Source organism: Oncorhynchus masou, chromosome 27, assembly GCF_036934945.1.
Source record: "Oncorhynchus masou masou isolate Uvic2021 chromosome 27, UVic_Omas_1.1, whole genome shotgun sequence".
In the NCBI taxonomy this organism is placed as follows: Eukaryota; Metazoa; Chordata; class Actinopteri; order Salmoniformes; family Salmonidae; genus Oncorhynchus; species Oncorhynchus masou.
This window is the reverse complement of record NC_088238.1, coordinates 61,148,456-61,170,977: the sequence shown is the minus strand read 5'-3', so window position 1 is coordinate 61,170,977 and position 22,522 is coordinate 61,148,456. Positions and strand designations below refer to the sequence as shown.

At 48.0% G+C, this 22,522-nt stretch overlaps 1 protein-coding gene across 1 annotated transcript in view; it reads right to left on the bottom strand.

The window, feature by feature from the left end:
- Positions 1-298: 298 nt before the first annotated feature.
- Positions 299-22,522, bottom strand: part of LOC135515534 (transmembrane protein 151A-like) — a 27,977-nt gene continuing 5,753 nt past the window's right edge. Inside the window, exons 3-8 of the mRNA XM_064939151.1 lie at positions 21,328-21,808; positions 14,186-14,403; positions 12,219-12,345; positions 9,639-9,770; positions 1,876-2,015; positions 299-1,532 (exon numbers count right to left, since the gene is read on the bottom strand). Coding sequence (XP_064795223.1) covers positions 299-1,532; positions 1,876-2,015; positions 9,639-9,770; positions 12,219-12,345; positions 14,186-14,403; positions 21,328-21,808 — 2,332 coding nt within the window. The remainder of the gene's footprint in view (positions 1,533-1,875; positions 2,016-9,638; positions 9,771-12,218; positions 12,346-14,185; positions 14,404-21,327; positions 21,809-22,522) is intronic.

Here is a 22,522-nt window from a genome sequence, read left to right as displayed (position 1 = left end):
GACCTCTCTATCTCTCTGTCATTATGATCAGACCTCTCTATCTCTCTGTCATTATGATCAGACCTCTCTATCTCTCTGTCATATTATCAGACCTCTCTCTCTCTGTCATTATGATCAGACCTCTCTCTCTGTCATTATGATCAGACCTCTCTATCTCTCTGTCATATGATCAGACCTCTCTATCTCCAACATCCCACTCTTTCTTGTCCTGTACTACAATATCCCTTATTTCCACTGTCAGACTATGAAAATCAATCTATTTAAATGTGATCTCTTATTTAATCCCTTTTGTTTTCTGTTAGTTTACTATTATGTCCATCACATCATCTCCACCGTGGCAGCTCTCCTCTCCGTGTACGATCAACACCGGGAAGAAAAACGCATCGTGATAAGACGGAGGTCTATCTCTCTCTCCCTCCCTCACCCCCTCATCTACCTCTGCTCCTCCTCCTCCTCCCTCGTGCGCTGCTTCCTCATCTCTCTCCTCCTCCTCCTCCTGTTCTTCATCCCTCTCTCCTTCCAGAACTCCTCGACTCTCCTCCTCATCATCCTGACCCTGCGGGGACCCTAACCCCAGTACCCCTCCTCCTCCTCCTCCGTCCTCCCCACGTCCTCCTCCCAGTCCTCCCCCCATACTACGAGAGTGAAGCAGACTCGCCGGTCTCGGCCGTGTTCCCCCTAGTCTCCCTAGAGAGAACCCACTACGACTCAACACTAACCTCCTCCCTCCTCCTCCTCCTCCTCCTCCTCCTCCTCCTCCTCCCCCCTGCCCTACACCGTTCACCCTCATCTCAGCCACGGTGCCGTTCAGCAGAGCTTGATTCCCTGTCGGTGCCCTTAGCCTGGACGGTAGGCTGGAGCTGGACGTGGTTCTCCGGCACCGGGGGCAGCTCTGGAGGAGGTAAGCCGAAGAGAAGGCCACTGGGTGGGCCATACCAGCTGGGATGCCCCCCTGGATGGGGTCTGAGCCTGGAGCTCCGGGTGTGGATGAGGTGGTGTTAGTTTCTCCGGTTCCACTGACTCCTCCATTGCTCTCTCTCTCCAAGTCCATGAGAAGAGCTTCGGAATACGAAGGAACCATTTGTTGATTACAGCGAATATGCCACTCCAGCTCCGTCATGTCCACCGTGTTCACCCGCGATATCGCTCTGTAGCTCGCCCCGCCGTTGACGCTCCTCTCTCCTCCCGTCGTTCCTCCGTCCTCCGTCACTCCGTCGCCTCCTCCGCCCTCACGGATCGTCTCCTCTCCGAACAGTTTCTCCACGTGGTAGTGTACATGGGCCGTGCAGTACTCCGACACGACCCGGAGCGGCCAGGAGAAGAGGAACGCTGAGGCTAGCCAGAAGACCCGGGGTCGGGAATACCACGGTTGCCGGGTTGGGTCCGGGAACGCCAGGATATGCTCCCGGAAATCAACGTTCTTTAGATGCATCCCCTCTCGCGCTTCCATGTAATCATCAAGACCCTCGTTGTCTCCGAAGAAGTGTGCTCGCTGGGTGAGGTATGCAGCCTCCGCACGGGCGCTGGCGAAACTGAAACGGAGGAACAATTGAATTCATTGATCGATTCACTGACAGATTGGATTTCATAGCGCTTTTCCAGTAGCACAAACCAGTCGAAGGGTGGGAAACTCAACTCACAAGAAGAGTATATTTTTCTGAATTTTCAACAATGCTTTGTAAAAGGATATCTAGAATTCCAAATGTGTGTGTGGTGTGTGTGTGGTGTGTGTGTGTGTGTGTGGTGTGTGTGTGTGTGGTGTGTGTGGTGTGTGTGTGGTGTGTGTGTGGTGTGTGTGTGGTGTGTGTGTGTGTGTGTGTGTGTGTGTGGTGTGTGTGTGGTGTGTGTGTGGTGTGTGTGTGTGTGTGTGACCACCTGAAACACTTGGTGAAGCGTAGCCTGACAGCCGGGTGCTCCTGAAGTCCCTGGAGCTTCTTGGAGACGTCTTTAACCCGGTGGCGACCGTAGTCAAACTCAGAGCTGGAGGCGTGGGTGTTAACCCTCTCATGGTACACCTGGTACAGAGAGACAGGTTACAGGGGTAATGTAGAGGGGTTACAGAGAGACAGGTTACAGGGGTAATGTAGATGGGTTACAGAGAGAGGGGTTACAGGGGTAATGTAGAGGGGTTACAGAGAGACAGGTTACAGGGGTAATGTAGAGGGGGTTACAGGGGTAATGTAGAGGGGGCTACAGGGGTAATGTAGAGGGGGCTACAGGGGTAATTTAGAGGAGTTATAGAGGGACAGGTTACAGAGGTAATGTAGAGGGGGGTTACAGGGGTAATGTAGAGGGGGTTACAGGGGTAATGTAGAGGGGGCTACAGGGGTAATGTAGAGGGGTTATAGAGGGACAGGTTACAGAGGTAATGTAGAGTGGGTTACAGGGGTAATGTAGAGGGGGTTACAGGGGTAATGTAGACGGGCTACAGGGGTAATTTAGAGGAGTTATAGAGGGACAGGTTACAGAGGTAATGTAGAGGGGTTACAGAGGTAATGTAGAGGGGGTTACAGGGGTAATGTAGATGGGTTACAGAGGTAATGTAGAGGGGTTACAGGGGTAATGTAGATGGGTTATAGAGAGACAGGTTACAGAGGTAATGTAGAGGGGTTACAGAGGTAATGTAGAGGGGTTACAGAGGTAATGTAGAGGGAGCTACAGGGGTAATGTAGAGGAGTTATAGAGGGACAGGTTACAGAGGTAATGTAGAGGGGTTACAGAGAGACAGGTTACAGGGGTAATGTAGAGGGGTTACAGAGGTAATGTAGAGGGGGTTACAGGGGTAATGTAGATGGGTTACAGAGAGACAGGTTACAGGGGTAATGTAGAGGGGTTACAGAGAGACAGGTTACAGGGGTAATGTAGAGGGGTTACAGAGGTAATGTAGATGGGTTACAGGGGGTAATGTAGATGGGTTACAGAGGTAATGTAGAGGGGTTACATGGGTAATGTAGATGGGTTATAGAGAGACAGGTTACAGAGGTAATGTAGAGGGGTTACAGAGGTAATGTAGAGGGGTTACAGAGGTAATTTAGAGGGGTTACAGGGGTAATGTAGCTGGGTTATAGAGAGACAGGTTACAGAGGTAATGTAGAGGGGTTACAGAGGTAATGTAGAGGGGTTACAGAGGTAATGTAGAGGGGTTACAGGGGTAATGTAGATGGGTTACAGAGAGACAGATTACAGGGGTAATGTAGAGGGGTTACAGAGAGACAGGTTACAGGGGTAATGTAGAGGGGTTACAGAGGTAATGTAGAGGGGTTACAGGGGTAATGTAGAGGGGTTACAGAGGTAATGTAGAGGGGTTACAGGGGTAATGTAGAGGGGTTACAGGGGTAATGTAGAGGGGTTACAGAGAGACAGATTACAGGGGTAATGTAGAGGGGTTACAGAGAGACAGGTTACAGGGGTAATGTAGAGGGGTTACAGAGAGACAGGTTACAGGGGTAATGTAGAGGGGTTACAGAGAGACAGGTTACAGGGGTAATGTAGAGGGGTTACAGGGGTAATGTAGAGGGGGTTACAGGGGTAATGTAGAGGGGGCTACAGGGGTAATGTAGAGGAGTTATAGAGGGACAGGTTACAGAGGTAATGTAGAGGGGTTATAGGGGTAATGTAGAGGGGTTATAGATGGACAGGTTACAGGGGTAATGTAGAGGGGTTATAGAGGGACAGGTTACAGGGGTAATGTAGAGGGGTTACAGGGGTAATGTTACAGGGGTAATGTAGAGGGGTTATAGAGGGACAGGTTAACAGGGTAATGTAGAGGGGCTACAGAGAGGTTATAGATGGACAGATTACAGGGTTAATGTAGAGGGGTTACAGAGAGACAGATTACAGGACACCCGTTGTTGTCTTAGCTATCTCTCCCAATCAACACCTGTGATTGCTTTATGCCTCGCTTTATGTCTCTCTCAAATGTCAATATGCCTTGTATACTGTTGTTTAGGATAGTTATCATTATTTTAGTTTACTGCGGAGCCCCTAGTCCCATTCTGCATGCCTCAGATACCTCCTCCCACACATGCTGTGATCTCACCCATCATAACTACGTCCAGAGATGCAACCTCTCTTATCGTCACTCATTGCCTGGGTTTACCTCCACTGTACGTACCCACACCCTACCATACCCCTGTCTGTACATTATGCCCTGAACCTATCCCACCACGATCAGAAATCTGCTCCTTTTATTCTCTGTCCCCAACGCACTAGACGACCAGTTTTGATAGCCTTTAGCCGTACCCTCATCATACTCCTCCTCTCTTCCTCTGGTGATGTAGAGGTTAACCCAGACCCTGCGTGTCCCCAGCTGCTCTCATTTGTTGACTTCTGTAACCGAAAAAGGTTTCATGCATCTCAACATCAGAAGCCTGCTGCTTAAGCTTGTTTTACTCACTGCTTTAGCACACACTCCCTGATTCCTGGCTTGAAAAGGCAACCAAAAATTATGAGATTTCCACCCCCAACTACAACATTTTCCATCAAGATAGAACTGCCAAAGGGGGAGGAGTTGCAATCTACTGCAGAGATAGCCTGCAAAGTTCTGTCATACTTTCCAGGTCTATGCCCCAAAAGTTTGAGCTTCTAATTTTAAAAATGAATCTCTCCAGAAATAAGTCTCTCACTGTTGCTGCCTGTTCTAGACCCCCCTCAGCTCCCAGCTGTGCCCTGGACACCATACGTGAATTACACATCTACAGTTGAAGTCGGAAGTGTACATACACTTAGGATAGAGTCATTAAAACTAATTTTTCAACCACTCCACAAATTTCTTGTTAACGAACTATAGTTTTGGCAAGTCGGTTAGGACATCTACTTTGTGCATGACACAAGTAAGTAATTGTTTCAACAATTGTTTACAGACAGATTATTTCACTTATAATTCACTGTATCACAATTCCAGTGGGTCAGAAGTTTACATACACTAAATTGACTGTGCCTTTAAACAGCTTGGAAAATTCCAGAAAATGATGTCATGGCTTTAGAAGCTTCTGATAGGCTAATTGGCATCATTTGAGTCAATTGGAGGTGTACCTGTGGATGTATAACAATGCCTACTTTCAAACTCAGTGCCCCTTTGCGTGACATCATAGGAAAATCAGCAAGACCTCAGAAAGAAATGGTAGACCTCCACAAGTCTGGCTCATCCTTAGGAGCAATTTCCAAACGCCTGAAGGTACCTTGTTCATTTGTACAAACAATAGTATGCAAGTATAAACACCATGGAACACCAGCCGTCATACCGCTCAGGAAGGAGAAGCGTTCTGTCTCCGAGAGATGAACATACTTTGGTGCGAAAAATGCAACTCAATCCCAGAACAACAGCAAAGGACCTTGTGAAGATGCTGGAGGAAATAGGTACAAAAGTATCTATATCCACAGTAAAACAAGTCCTATATTGACATAACCTAAAAGGCCGCGCAGCAAGGAAGAAGCCACTGCTCCAAAACCTCCATTAAAAAAAGCCAGATTACGGTTTGCAACTGCACATTGGGACAAAGATCGTACTTTTTGAAGAAATGTCCTCTGGTCTGATGAAACAAAAATAGAACTGTTTGGTCATAATGACCATCTTTATGTTTGGAGGAAAAGGGGGGAGAATTGTAAGCCGAAGAACACCATCCCATCCGTGAAGCATGGGGGTGGCAGCATTATGTTGTGGGGGTTCTTTGCTGCAGGAAGGACTGGTGCACATCACAAAATAGATGGCATCACGAAGGAGGAAAATTATGTCTTGAGATGTTGCTTCAATATATCCACGTCAGTCAGGAAGTTAAATCTTGGTCGCAAATGGTTCTTCCAAATGAAAAAAAAGAAAGTCAACGTATTGCCATCACAAAGCCCTGGAGGAAACAGGTACAAAAGTATCTATATCTATATCCACAGCAAAGGAGAAATGTCCTCTGGTCTGATGAAACAAAAATTGACCATCTTTATGTTTTGGAGGAAAAAGGGGGAGGCTTGCAAGCCGAACACCATCCCAACCGTGAAGCATGGGGGTGGCAGCATCATGTTGTGGGGGTGCTTTACTGCAGGAGGGACTGGTGCACTTCACAAAATAGATGGCATCATGAGTCAAGAAAATATGTGGATATATTGAAGCAACATCTCAAGACATCAGTCAGGAAGTCAAAGCTTGGTCGCAAATGGGTCTTCCAAATAGGACAATGACCCCAAGCATAATTCCAAAGTTGTGGCAAAATGGCTTAAAGACAACAAAGTCAAGGTATTGGAGGTGCCATCACAAAGCCTTGACCTCAATCCTATAGAACATTTGTGTGCAGAACTGAAAAAGCATGCGTGAGCAAGGAGGCCTACCAACCTGACTGAGTTACACCAGCTCTGTCAGGACAAATGGGCCAAAATTCACCCAACTTATTGTGGGAAGCTTGTGGAAGGCTTCCCGCAACTTTTGACCCAAGTTAAACAATTTAAAGGCAATGCTACCAAATACTAATTGAGTGTATGTACACTTTTGACCCAATGGGAATGTGAAGAAAGAAAGAAAGAAAGAAAGAAAAGCTGAAATAAATAATTCTCTCTACTATTATTCTGACATTTCACATTCTTAAAATAAAGTGTTGATCCTCACTGACCTAAAACAGGGAATATTTACTAGTATTAAATGTCAGGAATTGTGAAACTGAGTTTAAATGTATTTGTCTAAGGTATATGTAAACTTCCGACCTCAACTGTATCTTCAGAGTTCGTTCTGTTAGGTGACCTAAACTGGGATATGCTTAACACCCCGGCAGTCCTACAATCTAAAATAGATGCCCTCAATCTCACACAAATTACCAAGGAACCCACCAGGTACAACCCTAAATCCGTAAACATGGGCACCCTCATAGATACTATCCTGACCAACTTGCCCTCCAAATATACCTCTGCTGTTTTCAATCAGGATCTCAGTGATCACTGCCTCATTGCCTACATCCGCTATGGGTCTGCGGTCAAACGGCCACCCCTCATCACTGTCAAACGCTCCCTAAAACACTTCTGCAAGCAGGCCTTTCTAATCCTCCTAGCTTCCCCAACCCTGGCCAACAGCTCCGCACCCCCGCAGCTACGTGCCCAAGCCTACCCAGCATGTCCTTCACCAAAATCCAGATAGCAGATGTTCTGAAAGAGCTGCAAAACCTGGACCCATACAAATCAGCTGGGCTAGGCAATCTGGACCCTCACTTTCTAAAATGATCTGCCTCCATTGTTGCAACCCCTATTACCAGTCTGTTCAACCTCTTTTTCGTATCGTCCAAGATCCCTAAAGATTGGAAAGCTGCTGCAGCCATGCCCCTCTTCAAATGGGGGGACACTCTAGGCCAAACTGTTATAGACCTACAGTATATCCATCCTGCCCTGCCTTTCTAAAGTCTTCGAAAGCCCAGTTAATAAGCAGATCACTGACCATTTCGAATCCCACCGTACCTTCTCCGCTGTGCATTCCGGTTTCCGAGCTGGTCACAGGTGCACCTCAGCCACCTCAAGGTACTAAACGATATCATAACCACCGTCGATAAAAGACAGTACTGTGCAGCCGTCTTCATCGACCTGGCCAAGGCTTTTGAATCTGTCAATCACCGTTCTTATTGGCAGACTCAACAGCCTTGGTTTCTCTAATGACTGCCTCGTCTTATTCACCAACTACATCTCTGACAGAGTTCAGTGTGTCAAATCGGAGGACCTGTTGTCCGGACCTCTGGCAGTCTCTATGGGGGTACCACTGGGTTCAATTCTCGGGCTGACTATTTTCTCTGTATATATCAACAATGTTGCTCTTGCTGCGGATGATTCCCTGATCCACCTCTACGCAGACGATACCATTCTGTAAACATCTGGCCCTTCTTTGGACACTGTGTTAACTAACCTCCAAACGAGCTTCAAAGCCATACAACACTCCTTCCGTGGCCTCCAACTGCTCTTAAACGCTAGTTAAACTAAATGCATGCTTTTCAACCGTTCGCTGCCTGCACCCGCCTAGCATCACTACACTGGACAATTCCAACTTAGAATATGTGGACAACTACAAATACCTAGGTGTCTGGCTAGACTGTAAACTCTCCTTCCAGACTCATATTATATATCTCCAATCCAAAATAATTAAATCTAGAATCGGCTTCCTATTTCACAACAATCCTCGATCCTCTGCGATATCATTTACAAAATAGCCTCCAATACCCTACTCGGCAAACTGGATGTCTATCACTGTGCCATCCGTTTTGTCACCAAAGCCGATACACCACCCACCACTGCGACCTGTATGCTCTCGTCGGCTGGCCCTCGCTACATATTCGTCGCCAGACCCACTGGCTCCAGGTCATCTATAAGTCTATGCTAGGTAAAGCTCCACCTTATCTCAGCTCACTGGTCACGATAACAACACCCACCCGTAGCACGCGCTCCAGCAGGTATATTTCACTGATCATCTCCAAAGCCAACACTTCCTTTGGCCGCCTTTCCTTCCAGTTCTCTGCAGCCAATGACTGGAACTAATTGAAAACAATCGCTGAAGCTGGAGATATATATATTATTTATATAATATATTCCCTCACTTATATTTCCCTCACAAACTTTAATCATCAACTGTCTGAGCAGATAACTGATCGCTGCAGCTGTACGTAGCCCATCCAATCTACCTATCTCATCCCCATATTGTTTCAATTTACTTTTCTGCTCTTTTGCACACCAGTATTTCTACTTGTACATCATCATCTGCTCATTTATCACTCCAGTGTTCATTTGCTAAATTGTAATTACTTCGCTACTATGGCCTATTTATTGCCTTACTTCATGCTATTTGCACAAACTGTATATAGACTTTCTTTTTTTTCTATTGTGTTATTGACTGTACGTTTTTAATGTGTAACTCTGTGTTGTTGTTTGTGTCGCACTGCTTTGCTTTGTCTTGGCCAGGTCGCAGTTGTAAATGAGAACTTGTTCTCAGCTCGCCTACCTGGTTAAATAAAGGTGGAAAAATAATTATAATATAGAGGGGTTACAGAGTGACTGGTTACAGGGGTAATGTTGAGGGGTTACAGGGGTTACAGGGGTAATATTGTATGGGGGGTAGAGAGGGACAGGTTACAGGGGTAATGTTGTATGGGGGTAGAGAGAGACAGGTTACAGGGGTAATGTTGTATGGGGGGTAGAGAGGGACAGGTTACAGGGGTAATGTTGAGGGGTTACAGGGGTTACAGGGGTAATATTGTATGGGGGTAGAGAGGGACAGGTTACAGGGGTAATGTTGTATGGGGGTAGAGAGGGACAGGTTACAGGGGTAATGTTGTATGGGGGGTAGAGAGGGACAGATTACAGGGGTAATGTTAAATGGGGGGTAGAGAGGGACAGGTTACAGGGGTAATGTTGTATAGGGGGTAGAGAGGGACATGTTACAGGGGTAATGTTGTATGGCGGGTACAGAGAGACAGGTTACAGGGGTAATGTTGTATGGGGGGTAGAGAGGGACAGGTTACAGGGGTAATGTTGTATGGGGGGTAGAGAGGGACAGGTTACAGGGGTAATGGTGTATGGGGGGTAGAGAGGGACAGGTTACAGGGGTAATGTTGTAGTGTAATTGAACTCAGAGCTGGGGGTGTGGGTTTTCACCCTTTCCTGCTAACCTGTGTGTGTATCCTTACCTGTGTGGTGGTATAAGCATCTCCGTTGCGATACCTGGTCACCTGTCTGGTCCGTCTGACGTAGTGGTAACTGATGGCCTTCCACCAGATACAGGGAGTGGCCTGCTGGAGCTTTGTGACACGCTCATACACCTGGGGACACACACACAGTCAGTCTCCCCAACTCACCTGGACACACAGTCAGTCTCCCCAACTCACCTGGACACACAGTCAGTCTCCCCAACTCACCTGGACACACAGTCAGTCTCCCCAACTCACCTGGACACACAGTCAGTCTCCCCAACTCACCTGGACACACAGTCAGTCTCCCCCACTCACCTGGACACACAGTCAGTCTCCCCAACTCACCTGGACACACAGTCAGTCTCCCAACTCACCTGGACACACAGTCAATCTCCCCAACTCACCTGGACACACAGTCAGTCTCCCCAACTCACCTGGACACACAGTCAATCTCCCCAACTCACCTGGACACACAGTCAATCTCCCCAACTCACCTGGACACACAGTCAATCTCCCCCAACTCACCTGGACACACAGTCAATCTCCCCAACTCACCTGGACACACAGTCAATCTCCCCAACTCACCTGGACACACAGTCAGTCGCCCCAACTCACCTGGACACACAGTCAGTCTCCTCAACTCATCTGGACACACAGTCAGTCTCCCCAACTCACCTGGACACACAGTCAGTCGCCCCCAACTCACCTGGACACACAGTCAGTCTCCCCAACTCACCTGGACACACAGTCAGTCTCCCCAACTCACCTGGACACACAGTCAGTCTCCCCAACTCACCTGGACACACAGTCAGTCTCCCCAACTCACCTGGACACACAGTCAGTCTCCCCAACTCACCTGGACACACAGTCAGTCGCCCCCAACTCACCTGGACACACAGTCAGTCTCCCCAACTCACCTGGACACACAGTCAGTCTCCCCAACTCACCTGGACACACAGTCAGTCGCCCCCAACTCACCTGGACACACAGTCAGTCGCCCCTAACTCACCTGGACACACAGTCAGTCTCCCCCAACTCACCTGGACACACAGTCAGTCGCCCCTAACTCACCTGGACACACAGTCAGTCGCCCCCAACTCACCTGGACACACAGTCAGTCTCCCCAACTCACCTGGACACACAGTCAGTCTCCCCAACTCACCTGGACACACAGTCAGTCTCCCCAACTCACCTGGACACACAGTCAGTCGCCCCTAACTCACCTGGACACACAGTCAGTCTCCCCAACTCACCTGGACACACAGTCAATCCCCCCAACTCACCTGGACACACAGTCAATCCCCCCAACTCACCTGGACACACAGTCAATCCCCCCAACTCACCTGGACACACAGTCAATCCCCCCAACTCACCTGGACACACAGTCAATCCCCCCAACTCACCTGGACACACAGTCAGTCTCCCCAACTCACCTGGACACACAGTCAGTCTCCCCAACTCACCTGGACACACAGTCAGTCTCCCCAACTCACCTGGACACACAGTCAGTCTCCCCCAAGTCACCTGGACACACAGTCAGTCTCCTCAACTCACCTGGACACACAGTCAGTCTCCCCCAAGTCACCTGGACACACAGTCAGTCTCCCCAACTCACCTGGACACACAGTCAGTCTCCCCCAAGTCACCTGGACACACAGTCAGTCTCCTCAACTCACCTGGACACACAGTCAGTCTCCCCCAAGTCACCTGGACACACAGTCAGTCTCCCCCAACTCACCTGTACACACAGTCAGCCCCCCTAGTCACCTGGACACACAGTCAGTCTCCCCCAACTCACCTGGACACACAGTCAGTCTCCCCAACTCACCTGGACACACAGTCAGTCTCCCCAACTCACCTGGACACACAGTCAGTCTCCCCAACTCACCTGGACACACAGTCAGTCTCCCCCAACTCACCTGGACACACAGTCAGTCTCCCCAACTCACCTGGACACACAGTCAGTCTCCACAACTCACCTGGACACACAGTCAGTCTCCCCAACTCACCTGGACACACAGTCAGTCTCCCCAACTCACCTGGACACAGTCAGTCTCCCCAAGTCACCTGGACACACAGTCAGTCTCCCCAACTCACCTGGACACACAGTCAGTCTCCCCCAACTCACCTGGACACACAGTCAGTCTCCCCCAACTCACCTGGACACACAGTCAGTCTCCCCCAACACACCTGGACACACAGACAGTCTCCCCAACTCACCTGGACACACAGTCAGTCTCCCCAACTCACCTGGACACACAGTCAGTCTCCTCAACTCATCTGGACACACAGTCAGTCTCCCCCAACTCACCTGGACACACAGTCAGTCTCCCCCAACTCACCTGGACACACAGTCAGTCTCCCCAACTCACCTGGACACACAGTCAGTCTCCCCAACTCACCTGGACACACAGTCAGTCTCCCCCACTCACCTGGACACACAGTCAGTCTCCCCCAACTCACTCTACAAAACACCTCTTGCCCACTTTACCAAAGCCAATTAGATTTCCCCAAAAGAACAACAGATAGGGACACACAATGAGAGTCTCAACCAAAATGAAAGTCAAAGTCACGTACCTCTGCCGTCTCCGCGTGAGCCAAAATGGCGGTCTTGGAGTAACAGTGCCAGCATTCCACTAGATACACCACGTACAGCATAGCGAGGAAGGCTAGAGGAATATACACATAACCACTGGAACATGGGCTGTAGAGGAGGGAGAAGAGAGGAGGGGGAGGGAGAGAGAGGAGGGGGAGGGAGAGAGAGAGGGGAGGGGGATGGAGAGAAAGGAGGGGGAGAGAGGAGGGGGGAGAGGGAGAGAGGAGGAGGGGGAGAGAGAGAGGAGGGAGGGGGAGGGAGAGGAGAGAGGAGGGGGGATGGAGAGAAAGGAGGGAGAAGAAGGGAGGGAGAGGGAGAGAGAAGGAGGGGGAGGGGAGGGAGAGAGAAGAGGGGATGGGGATGGAGAAAGGAGGGAGAAGAGAGGGAGGGGGAGGGAGAGAGAGAGAAAGGAGGAGGGAGGGAGAGAGGGGGATGGAGAGAAAAGAGGGGGAGAGAGAGGGAGGGAGAGGGAGAGAGAGAGAGGAGGGGAGAGAGAGAGAGAAGGGAGAGAGAGAGAGATGAGAGAGAGAGAGATGAGGGAGGGGAAGAGAGGATTTAGGAGGGGGGGGAGGGAGGAGAGAGAGAGAGAGGGAGGGGGAGGGAGAGAGAGAGAGGAGGGGGAGGGAGAGAAGGAGCTGGGAGAGAGAGAGGAGGAGGGGGGAGAGGGAGATTTAAAGGAGGGAGGAGGGGGGAGGGAGAGGGGAGGGGAGGGGGAGGAGGGAGAGAGGGAGGGGGAGGGAAAGAGGAGGGGGGAGGGAGAGAGAGGAGGGGAGGGAGAGAGAGGAGGGGGGGGGAAGGAGAGAGAGGAGGGGGAGGGAGAAGAAGAGGAGGGGGAGAGATTTAGAGAGGAGGGGGAGAGAGAGAGAGGGAGGGGGGAGAGAGAGAGAGGAGGGGGAGAGAGAGAGAAGGAGGGGGGAGAGAGAGAGGGGGGGGAGGGGGAGAAAGGAAGAGAAGTTAGAGGAGGGAGAAAGAGAGAGAAAGGTCATGTTCATACAAACACAATCAAACACTATTTAAAAGTTTGGAGGCTCCATATGGATGGTGTGACGGAATTGCGGAGCCTCTGGAGGCAGAGAGAGGCCAAACTGAGCTCTGTACCGCATCGCTGTGTGCCGCCCAAATGTTGTAACATGATTGGTTGACGGTAGGTGGGGGCGGGAGGTATGAATGCCATGACTTCTGCAGAGACCGCATCGCAGTAAATGCAGAGGCTTTTAGGAATGTACAGATAGCCTCTTGAACTGGATGGAGGATACAAACACAATTCAACTTGAATTTAACTTTATTTAAAAGATAATGTAACTTTATTTAAAGTGCATTTAACTTTATTTAAAGTGTAATAAACTTCATTTAAAGTCGATTTAACTTTATTTAAAAGAGAATTTAACTTTATTTAAAAAAGAATTTAACTTTATTTAAAAGAAAATTGAACTTTATTTAAAAGAGAATATAATTTTATTTAAAAGAGAATTTATCTTTATGTAAAGTGTATTTAACTTTATTTCAACTGTATTTAACTTTATTTAACTGTATTTGAAGTGTATTTAACTTTATGTAAACTGTATTTAACTTTATTTAAACTGTATTTAACTTTATTTAAACTGTATTTAACTTTATTTAAACTGTATTTAACTTTATTTAAACTGTATTTGAAGTGTATTTAACTTTATGTAAACTGTATTTAACTTTATTTAAAAGATAATTTAACTTTATTTAAACTGTATTTAACTTTATTTTAAAGGGTATTTAACTTTATTTAAAGTGTATTTAAAACCCCATCAACACTTATTCACAGCAGTAAAAACAAAACAATAAAAGTGATAATGAACATAAAACACAAAGGGTAAAATTAGAAAAGGAAGATTCCCTGAAGAACATTTCTTGAAGATTTGCTGTATTTTCTTTTTTAGGGTAGAGGGAGACTGAAGTAAACGTAATATACACTAACCTGTCAAGGTGTAGTTGAGGCAAGCCAGAGGAGGTGGCGGTAGTGGCAGCCGTAGCCGAGACGACCACGTGCTCCCCGGAACCCAAGACAGGCACACGGCAGACTGCACACCAACCCAGCATGGCGAAACACCCATACATGAGAAGAGTCAAGAGGAGGCACTTCCAGTGAGACTCACGACACAGAGAGGCGGCAAAGGACTTCTGGAGGGGACGCTGCTGTTAGGGGGGAGGGGGGGGGTCGGACGGACAGACGACAAAGTAAATAGCAAGTTCCCTTCTATTGCAGTGTCATAGAGCACCAACAGCTACACTGCCCTACCAAGCAAAAAGGCAGTAACTATTCATAGTGTGGAACTGAGAAAAATGTTTTTTATTTACCTGGGTTACATAGTAACTTTATCCAGTTACTGCTAACATGACCCCCATTTACTCCTAAACACAATTACAATAGAGGCAGGAGACTTGTCCACGTGATTAAGCACGTATTTAATGTTGCAAAAATGACATTAACTCATTTTCGACCAAATGTGCAGTCACTGCCTTTTTTGCTTGGTAGGGCAGCATAGATCTCTGTGAGTGATAATGCTGTAATCCCTCACAAACCACAGATTACAGCAGCAGACACTGGTGATATGTTAGAGGGGAGAGGAGGGGTACTCATAATTCAAATATCACATCAACAAACAATGACAAAGTTGTAATCCCTCGTAAAACCCAAAACAATTACAGGACAGAGTGAAGATTAGAGTCACCCCCACACACACACCTCTCCTGGGCATGTGTGTGTGTGTGTGTGTGTGTGTGTGTGTGTGTGTGTGTGTGTGTGTGTGTGTGTGTGTGTGTGTGTGTGTGTGTGTGTGTGTGTATATATACTGTGTGTGTGTGTGTGTGTGTGTGTGTGTGTGTGTGTGTGTATATATACTGTGTGTGTGTGTGTGTGTGTGTGTATATATGTGTGTGTGTGTGTGTGTGTGTGTGTGTGTGTGTGTGTGTGTGTGTGTGTGTGTGTGTGTGCGTGTGCGTGTGTGTGTGTGTGCGCGCGATCATCCACGTGTTGAGGAGGTTCTGGTTCTAATGGAAACCTCTGTCCATAATGTGGTCGCTAAGGGCCAGGTGTTGCCGTCGCTAAGGGCCAGGTGCTGCCGTCGCTAAGGGCCAGGTGCTGCCGTCGCTAAGGGCCAGGTGCTGCCGTCGCTAAGGGCCAGGTGCTGCCGTCGCTAAGGGCCAGGTGCTGCCGTCGCTAAGGGCCAGGTAATGTGGTCACGAAGGGCCAGGTTTTGCGGTTGCTAAGGGCCAGGTATTGCGGTCGCTAAGGGCCTGATGCAGCTGAGGGCCAGGTGATGCCGTCGCTAAGGGCCAGGTAATGTGGTCACGAAGGGCCAGGTTTTGCAGTTGCTAAGGGCCAGGTATTGCGGTCGCTAAGGGCCAGGTGATTCCATCGCTAAGGGCCAAGTAATGTGGTCACTAAGTGCCAGGTTTTGTAGTCGCTAAGGGCCAGGTAGAAACACTAGAAGTAGTGCAATATTTAGATGTTAACCACTTACCTGACCCTAACCTTAACTAGTATCTAGTCTTACCTGACCCTAACCTTAACTAGTATCTAGTCTTACCTGACCCTAACCTTAACTAGTATCGAGTCTTACCTGACCCTAACCTTAACTAGTATCTAGTCTTACCTGACCCTAACCTTAACTAGTATCGAGTCTTACCTGACCCTAACCTTAACTAGTATCTAGTCTTACCTGACCCTAACCTTAACTAGTGTCTAGTTTTACCTGACCCTAACCTTAACTAGTATCTAGTCTTACCTGATCCTAACCTTAACTAGTGTCTAGTTTTACCTGACCCTAACCTTAACTAGTGTCTAGTTTTACCTGACCCTAACCTTAACTAGTGTCTAGTTTTACCTGACCCTAACCTTATAAATTGTATCTAGTCTAACCTGACCCTAACCTGAGTGTGTGTGTTGAATACAGTATAGTATCCTTCATTGCCTTATCTATCCATCATGAGCTAAGTGCACTAGCACAGACACGCACAAACATACAGTCTAAGTGCTTCTTATAAAAACCCACTTTCCCACAGCAGAGATGTCATATGTTCATGCTGCTACGAGCATAGTGAATTATTTAAACCCACACACAAACACTCTCCCAGACCTATCCCCAATCTGACTGACATCTAGAAGTGAGATACACAGTACTGGGTGGTCTCTCTCACTCGGTTTGTGTTGTCAGGGTTATGTTGTTGCCTGGGGTACGTTGTTGTCTTGTCCGGGTTACGTTGTTGTCATGGTTACATTGTTGTCTTGGTTACGTTGTTGTTTTGGTTACATTGTTGTCTTGGTTATGCTTTTGTCATGGTTACATTGTTGTCTTGGTTACGTTGTTGTTTTGGTTACATTGTTGTCTTGGTTATGCTTTTGTCTTGGTTACGCTGTTGTCTTGGTTATGTCGTTGTCTTGGTTATGTTGTTGTCTTGGTTATGTAATGGTCTTGGTTATGGATGGAGGGAGGGAGGCAAGGAAACGACAGAAGAGATGAAGAAAGAGAGAATGACACTAGTGCCCTCGCCAGATGTCCAGTCAGCACAACTATCCTTCCCTTTCCATCTCCCTCTCTTCTTCTCTCTCTCCACGTTGCTCTCCCTCTCTTTCCTCTCTCTCCATCCTTCGCTCCAACCCTGCACTATGCAGAGGCTAGCTGCAACAGCTCTGATAACTTGGCTCCACACACGTACACACTGTTTAACTGTTTCACTGCTGACTGGCATGAGCTTTCTGTGAGAGGTGCCGAAAATGAAGGGAATACTATACCTCGCTATCCATATACTCTCTCCATCCCCCTCTCTTTCAATCCCCCTCTCTCTCCACCCGCTCTCCCTCAATCCCCCCTATCTCTCATCCCCCCTCTCCATACCCCTCTCTCTCCTTCCGCCTCTCCATCTCCCCCTCTCTCTCCACCCCCTCTCTCTCTCCACACCCCCTCTCTCTCTCCACCCCCCCTCTCTCTCTCCACCCCCTCTCTCTCTCCACACCCCCTCTCTCTGAACCCCCTCTCTCTCTCCACCCCCCCTCTCTCTCTCCACCCCCCCTCTTTCCATTCTCTCTCTGGCTCTCTTTCTATTGATCAGTTTATAAAAGGAACCAGAGAAAACTCAGAAAGCTGAAAGTGACAGGGAGAGGAGAGAGTAGGATAGTATAGAGAAAGAGACCAGAAGAGAGAGTAGGATAGTAGAGAGAGAGAGACCAGAAGAGAGAGCAGGTTAGTAGAGAGAGAGAGAGAGTAGGATAGTAGAGAGAGAGACCAGAAGAGAGTGTAGGATAGTAGTGAGAGAGACCAGAAGAGATAGGATAGTAGAGAGAGACCAGAAGAGAGGTGTAGGATAGTAGAGAGAGAGACCAGAAGAGAGAGCAGGATAGTAGAGAGAGAGAGACCAGAAGAGAGAGAGAGAAGCAGGTTAGTAGAGAGAGAGACCAGAAGAGATAGAAGAGAGAGCAGGATAGTAGAGAGACCAGAAGAGAGAGTGGGATAGTAGAGAGAGAGACCAGGTTAGTAGAGAGAGAGAGAGAGACCAGAAGAGAGCAGGTTAGGAGAGAGAGAGTAGGATAGTAGAGAGACCAGAAGAGAGAGTAGGATAGTAGAGAGAGAGAGAGAGTAGGATAGTAGAGAGAGAGACCAGAAGAGAGTGTAGGATAGTAGTGAGAGAGACCAGAAGAGAGAGTAGGATAGTAGAGAGAGAGACCAGAAGAGAGAGTAGGATATTAGAGAGAGAGACCAGAGGAGAGAGCAGGTTAGTAGAGAGAGAGACCAGAAGAGAGAGCAGATTAGTAGAGAGAGAGAGACCAGAAGAGAGAGCAGGTTAGTAGAGAAAGAGAGAGACCAGAAGAGAGAGCAGGATAGTAGAGAGAGAGAGAGACCAGAAGAGAGAGCAGGTTAGTAGAGAGAGAGAGAGAGAGAGACCAAAAGAGAGAGCAGGTTAGTAGAGAGAGAGAGAGAGAGACCAGAAGAGAGAGCAGGTTAGTAGAGAGAGAGAGACCAGAAGAAAGAGCAGGTTAGTAGAGAGAGAGACCAGAAGAGAGAGCAGGTTAGTAGAGAGAGAGACCAGAAGAGAGAGCAGGTTAGTAGAGAGAGAGACCAGAAGAGAGAGCAGGTTAGTAGAGAGAGAGACCAGAAGAGAGAGCAGGTTAGTAGAGAGAGAGAGACCAGAAGAGAGAGCAGCTTAGTAGAGAGAGAGAGAGACCAGAAGAGAGAGCAGGTTAGTAGAGAGAGAGAGAGCAGGTTAGTAGAGAGAGACATAGTGGATATTTTTATAGATTACTGGCATACTACTTACTCCCTTATCTGACCGTACTCTCTCTCTGTGTGTGTGTGTGTGTGTGTGTGTGTGTGTGTGTGTGTGTGTGTGTGTGTGTGTGTGTGTGTGTGTGTGTGTGTGTGTGTGTGTGTGTGTGTGTGTGTGTGTGTGTGTGTGTCTCTCTCTCTCTCTCTCTGTGTCTTTGTGTGTGTGTGTGTGTGTGTGTGTCTGTCTGTCTGTCTGTCTGTCTGTCTGTCTGTCTGTCTGTCTGTCTGTCTGTCTGTCTGTCTGTCTGTCTCTGTGTGTGTGTGTGTGTGTGTGTGTGTGTCTGTCTGTGTGTGTGTGTCTCTGTGTGTTTCTCTGTGTGTCTGTGTCCCTGTGTGTGTGTGTCTCTGTGTGTTTCTCTGTGTGTGCGTCTCTGTGTGTGTGTGTGTGTGTGTGTGTGTGTGTGTGTGTGTGTGTGTGTGTGTGTGTGTGTGTGTGTGTGTGTGTGTGTGTGTGTGTGTGTGTGTGTGTGTGTGTTAAGCCCTGCACCACATTGATAGTATATTTACATGAACCGTTTGGCATCATATTCCCTATACAGTGTCCTTTTCCACCCATAATGCCCTGGTCAAAAGAACAAAGTACACAGGAAGTTATAGGGAATAAGATGGAGGTTAGAACGCTGCCCAACAGTCTGTTATCGGGGCAAGGCCACTGTAACCCGAGGCGTAGGATTAAACGCATAGAAATATAGTGAATAGAATGGGCGTCCGCCATTCAAGTCAATTATACGCCTTTTCTATTAAGTATATTTCTATGCATTTAATCCTATGCGATTGCAGAAATATGATCAGATAACTTTTGAAAAACAGGGGGCCGGGAATGGATGGACGAACAAGAAAATATGAATATTTTAGTCTTTCGGATGATAAGTGTGAAGAGTTGCAAAGAGAGGGACCGGGAGACAACGAGACAGAGACTGAGAGGCTGCCAAAAGAGATGACTGTGAAACAACAGATTGTACCTCCCCAGGGAAACATAGTGCCAAAAACAGAAATAACAACAGCCTCCTCCTTTTTCTCCCCTCTCTCTCTCTCTCCATCCCGCTCTGCCTCTGTTATAATTTGACACTGCACCATGTAGCCTACTGCATGTTCAATGTGTCATCTCCAAACATTCAAATCTAGGTTACATGTGATCTACTAGACTAGATGATGTCATGCTTGTGACCACGTGTCTCTAGCCTTTCTAAATGATGGTGAGCATGGCTAAATATTTAGCAGTTACAGTGACTAAAACCACTGTCAGTAAAACCGAGCTATTTACAAAAAGACACTGACTGAATAATTGATATATGTTTTTATCTATTTCCTCCCCCCAATAGACAATTGAAATCTGCTGGATTCTGATTGGATCGCTGAGCGGAAGTAACTATAAGAGGCGCGAAAACGCTGATGACTCGCGCATGGAATGTTGTGGGTTTGGGGGGAAAAAATGTTTTTAACGGAAAAAAATGACAGTTGACAACATCTACCGGTAATGTCCTTCTCAGTGAGAAATGACTAGTCTACTACTACATGTCTAACTAGGACTCTCTTCAACCATGACTAGCCCTCCACACCTCTTATGATTCATATTCGTCGAGAAATGGCCAGCGAGGCCGTGAGAATTTCAATTGAAGGGGAGAAGCAGAGACAGGTCCGGACTGGAGGGAGGGAGGAATGACCAAGATGCGTTTTTTTAGGTGAGAGAAAACGAGATGAGGACAGGGACTGAGAGAGATGGAGGGTGAGAGACGGTAGGCTATGTTGTTAAAGGAATAGGTGAGGTGAGAGGTGGCGAGAAAAAGAGAGATGTGTAATATTCATACGTGTAAACATACCTAATTGTAATTGGATGCATTTTTTACCGCCATATCACACTGTGCTATGATTGGTTAAGACCACCCAAATGGTAAGGTCATGGCAGTTTGGATCCTGGTTGGAGAAACGTGAACATGTCAGTTATTGCTAGCTAATAAAGAGCTACGTTAAGAAATATCCTGTAGTACTGCATTTTATTATTTTGTACAAAGTGTGCAAAACGAGACAATATGAGGCAGAGAAACAGTCCTTTACGGTTGGGCTCGGGGCTCTTCCCTTCAGACTGCAATGCAGACATGGGACCGCAAGGGAAAGATGGAGAGATTGAACACGAAGGGATGAGGATGGAGATGAGAATAGCAACCTAGCAGCTAACAATGGCAGGTTTATATTGTGTTTCGTCTTGAGTAACCTCGGCTAATTCTATATTCTGTCGGTCTATTCATAAACGCGGCTCAGAGGCAAGAGGCAGCCTGAAATATAAGGTACTTAAAATAGGACACCTTGCTTTTTAATGCACTTTTCCAATTCCAGCGCCATGGTACAGTAATATTGTATTTGCCCTTTTTGGACGTGCCATGGATTTTTTTCTCTCCCTTTGACAAAAATACATCTTGTTGGAAGTGTGAATGCTATAGATATGTTCTGTCCCGTAGGCCAACCATCCCTATAAGTTTGGCCTTTCAATTTCTAGGCTAAATGTGTTGTGTCTGCCTAGGCATGCATATTTAGTCCCTTTCAACTATGCAGCATCACACACACAAATATATATATATATCAACAAGGCCACAAGAAGGAATGCGCTCGGTTTCCTTTGAGGGAATAAAACAAGAGTGACAAATCTATAAAAAGAAGGATAAACAAATAAAAAAAATGAGCATCTGATCGAGGCTATTGGTGGTAGACCTTAAAGACAATTAGGCTAAGCACGCGGGTCCAAAGATCCCCATTACCCCTAACCTATTCACACACAGTCACACTGTTCCCCTGAGCCTACCTCCTCTCTCCCATTCCCGTCTGCTGTGGTCTCCTCTCTCCCTTCCCCGTGTGCTGTGGTCTCCTCTCTCCCATTCCCGTGTGCTGTGGTCTCCTCTCTCCCTTCCCCGTGTGCTGTGGTCTCCTCTCTCCCTTCCCCGTGTGCTGTGGTCTCCTCTCTCCCATTCCCGTGTGCTGTGGTCTCCTCTCTCCCTTCCCCGTGTGCTGTGGTCTCCTCTCTCCCTTCCCCGTGTGCTGTGGTCTCCTCTCTCCCATTCCCGTCTGCTGTGGTCTCCTCCCTCCCTTCCCCGTGTGCTGTGGTCTCCTCTCTCCCTTCCCCGTCTGCTGTGGTCTCCTCTCTCCCTTCCCCGTCCGCTATGGTCTCCTCGCTCCCTTCCCCGTCCGCTATGGTATCCTCTCCTATCTCCGGCGGTAGGGCTACTGGCACCTCCGTCTGCATTTTCTCTCTCTTCTTTCCCCTGGCACACGCCCTCCCGTTAGCCCTACGGTTAACGGGACCAGGGATGGGGACCCACCCCGGGAGCGGCGGCCCGGGCCGGAGGCTGGGACCACCTCCTCGGCGCGGCGGGAGTCAACCCATCCGTCGCCGGTCGAGATCCGGTTACACTGTAGTGATGACAGTAGAGCCTGCAGCAAATGCGCATTATCCACGCTGACTGAACGTCGCCTCTATCGGGATCCAAGGAGTTAATTTACCCTGTGCCTCTCGGTTATTCTTCACGCCTTGCATGGTTTGATTCATTCACCTCATAGCATAGATTAGACAAAGCCCAGATGTCTTCCGTTAACAATTACATCAACGTCGGTCAGTGTTACTCTGTGCTTCTGTGCGGTGATAACAGCCAGCCCCTTCTTGGCTTCGTCCTACGCGCAGGTGGGGCTCGAGACTGAGCCAACCGCTACCGTTTCCTTCAGAGTGAGCACCGGAGGGCAGGCACGAGAGCGCTGATATGAAGACGGATGGATGGGAAGGGTAGGAGGAAGATGGTTTTTTTCCACAAAGGCAGGCAGATCTCGATGAATCCTACTGGTAGGTAAAAGGCGAACATGGATAAACCGATTCCTTTTCTATCGGTAAACAGTTTATCCTCAAAAAAACAACAACGGTAAAACCATCTCTGGTGTTAATTTTCTTTCTATTTGTCCCGTTAGAACTCGGAAGGTTTCACCTACACATTCTGTATGCCCACTGACGT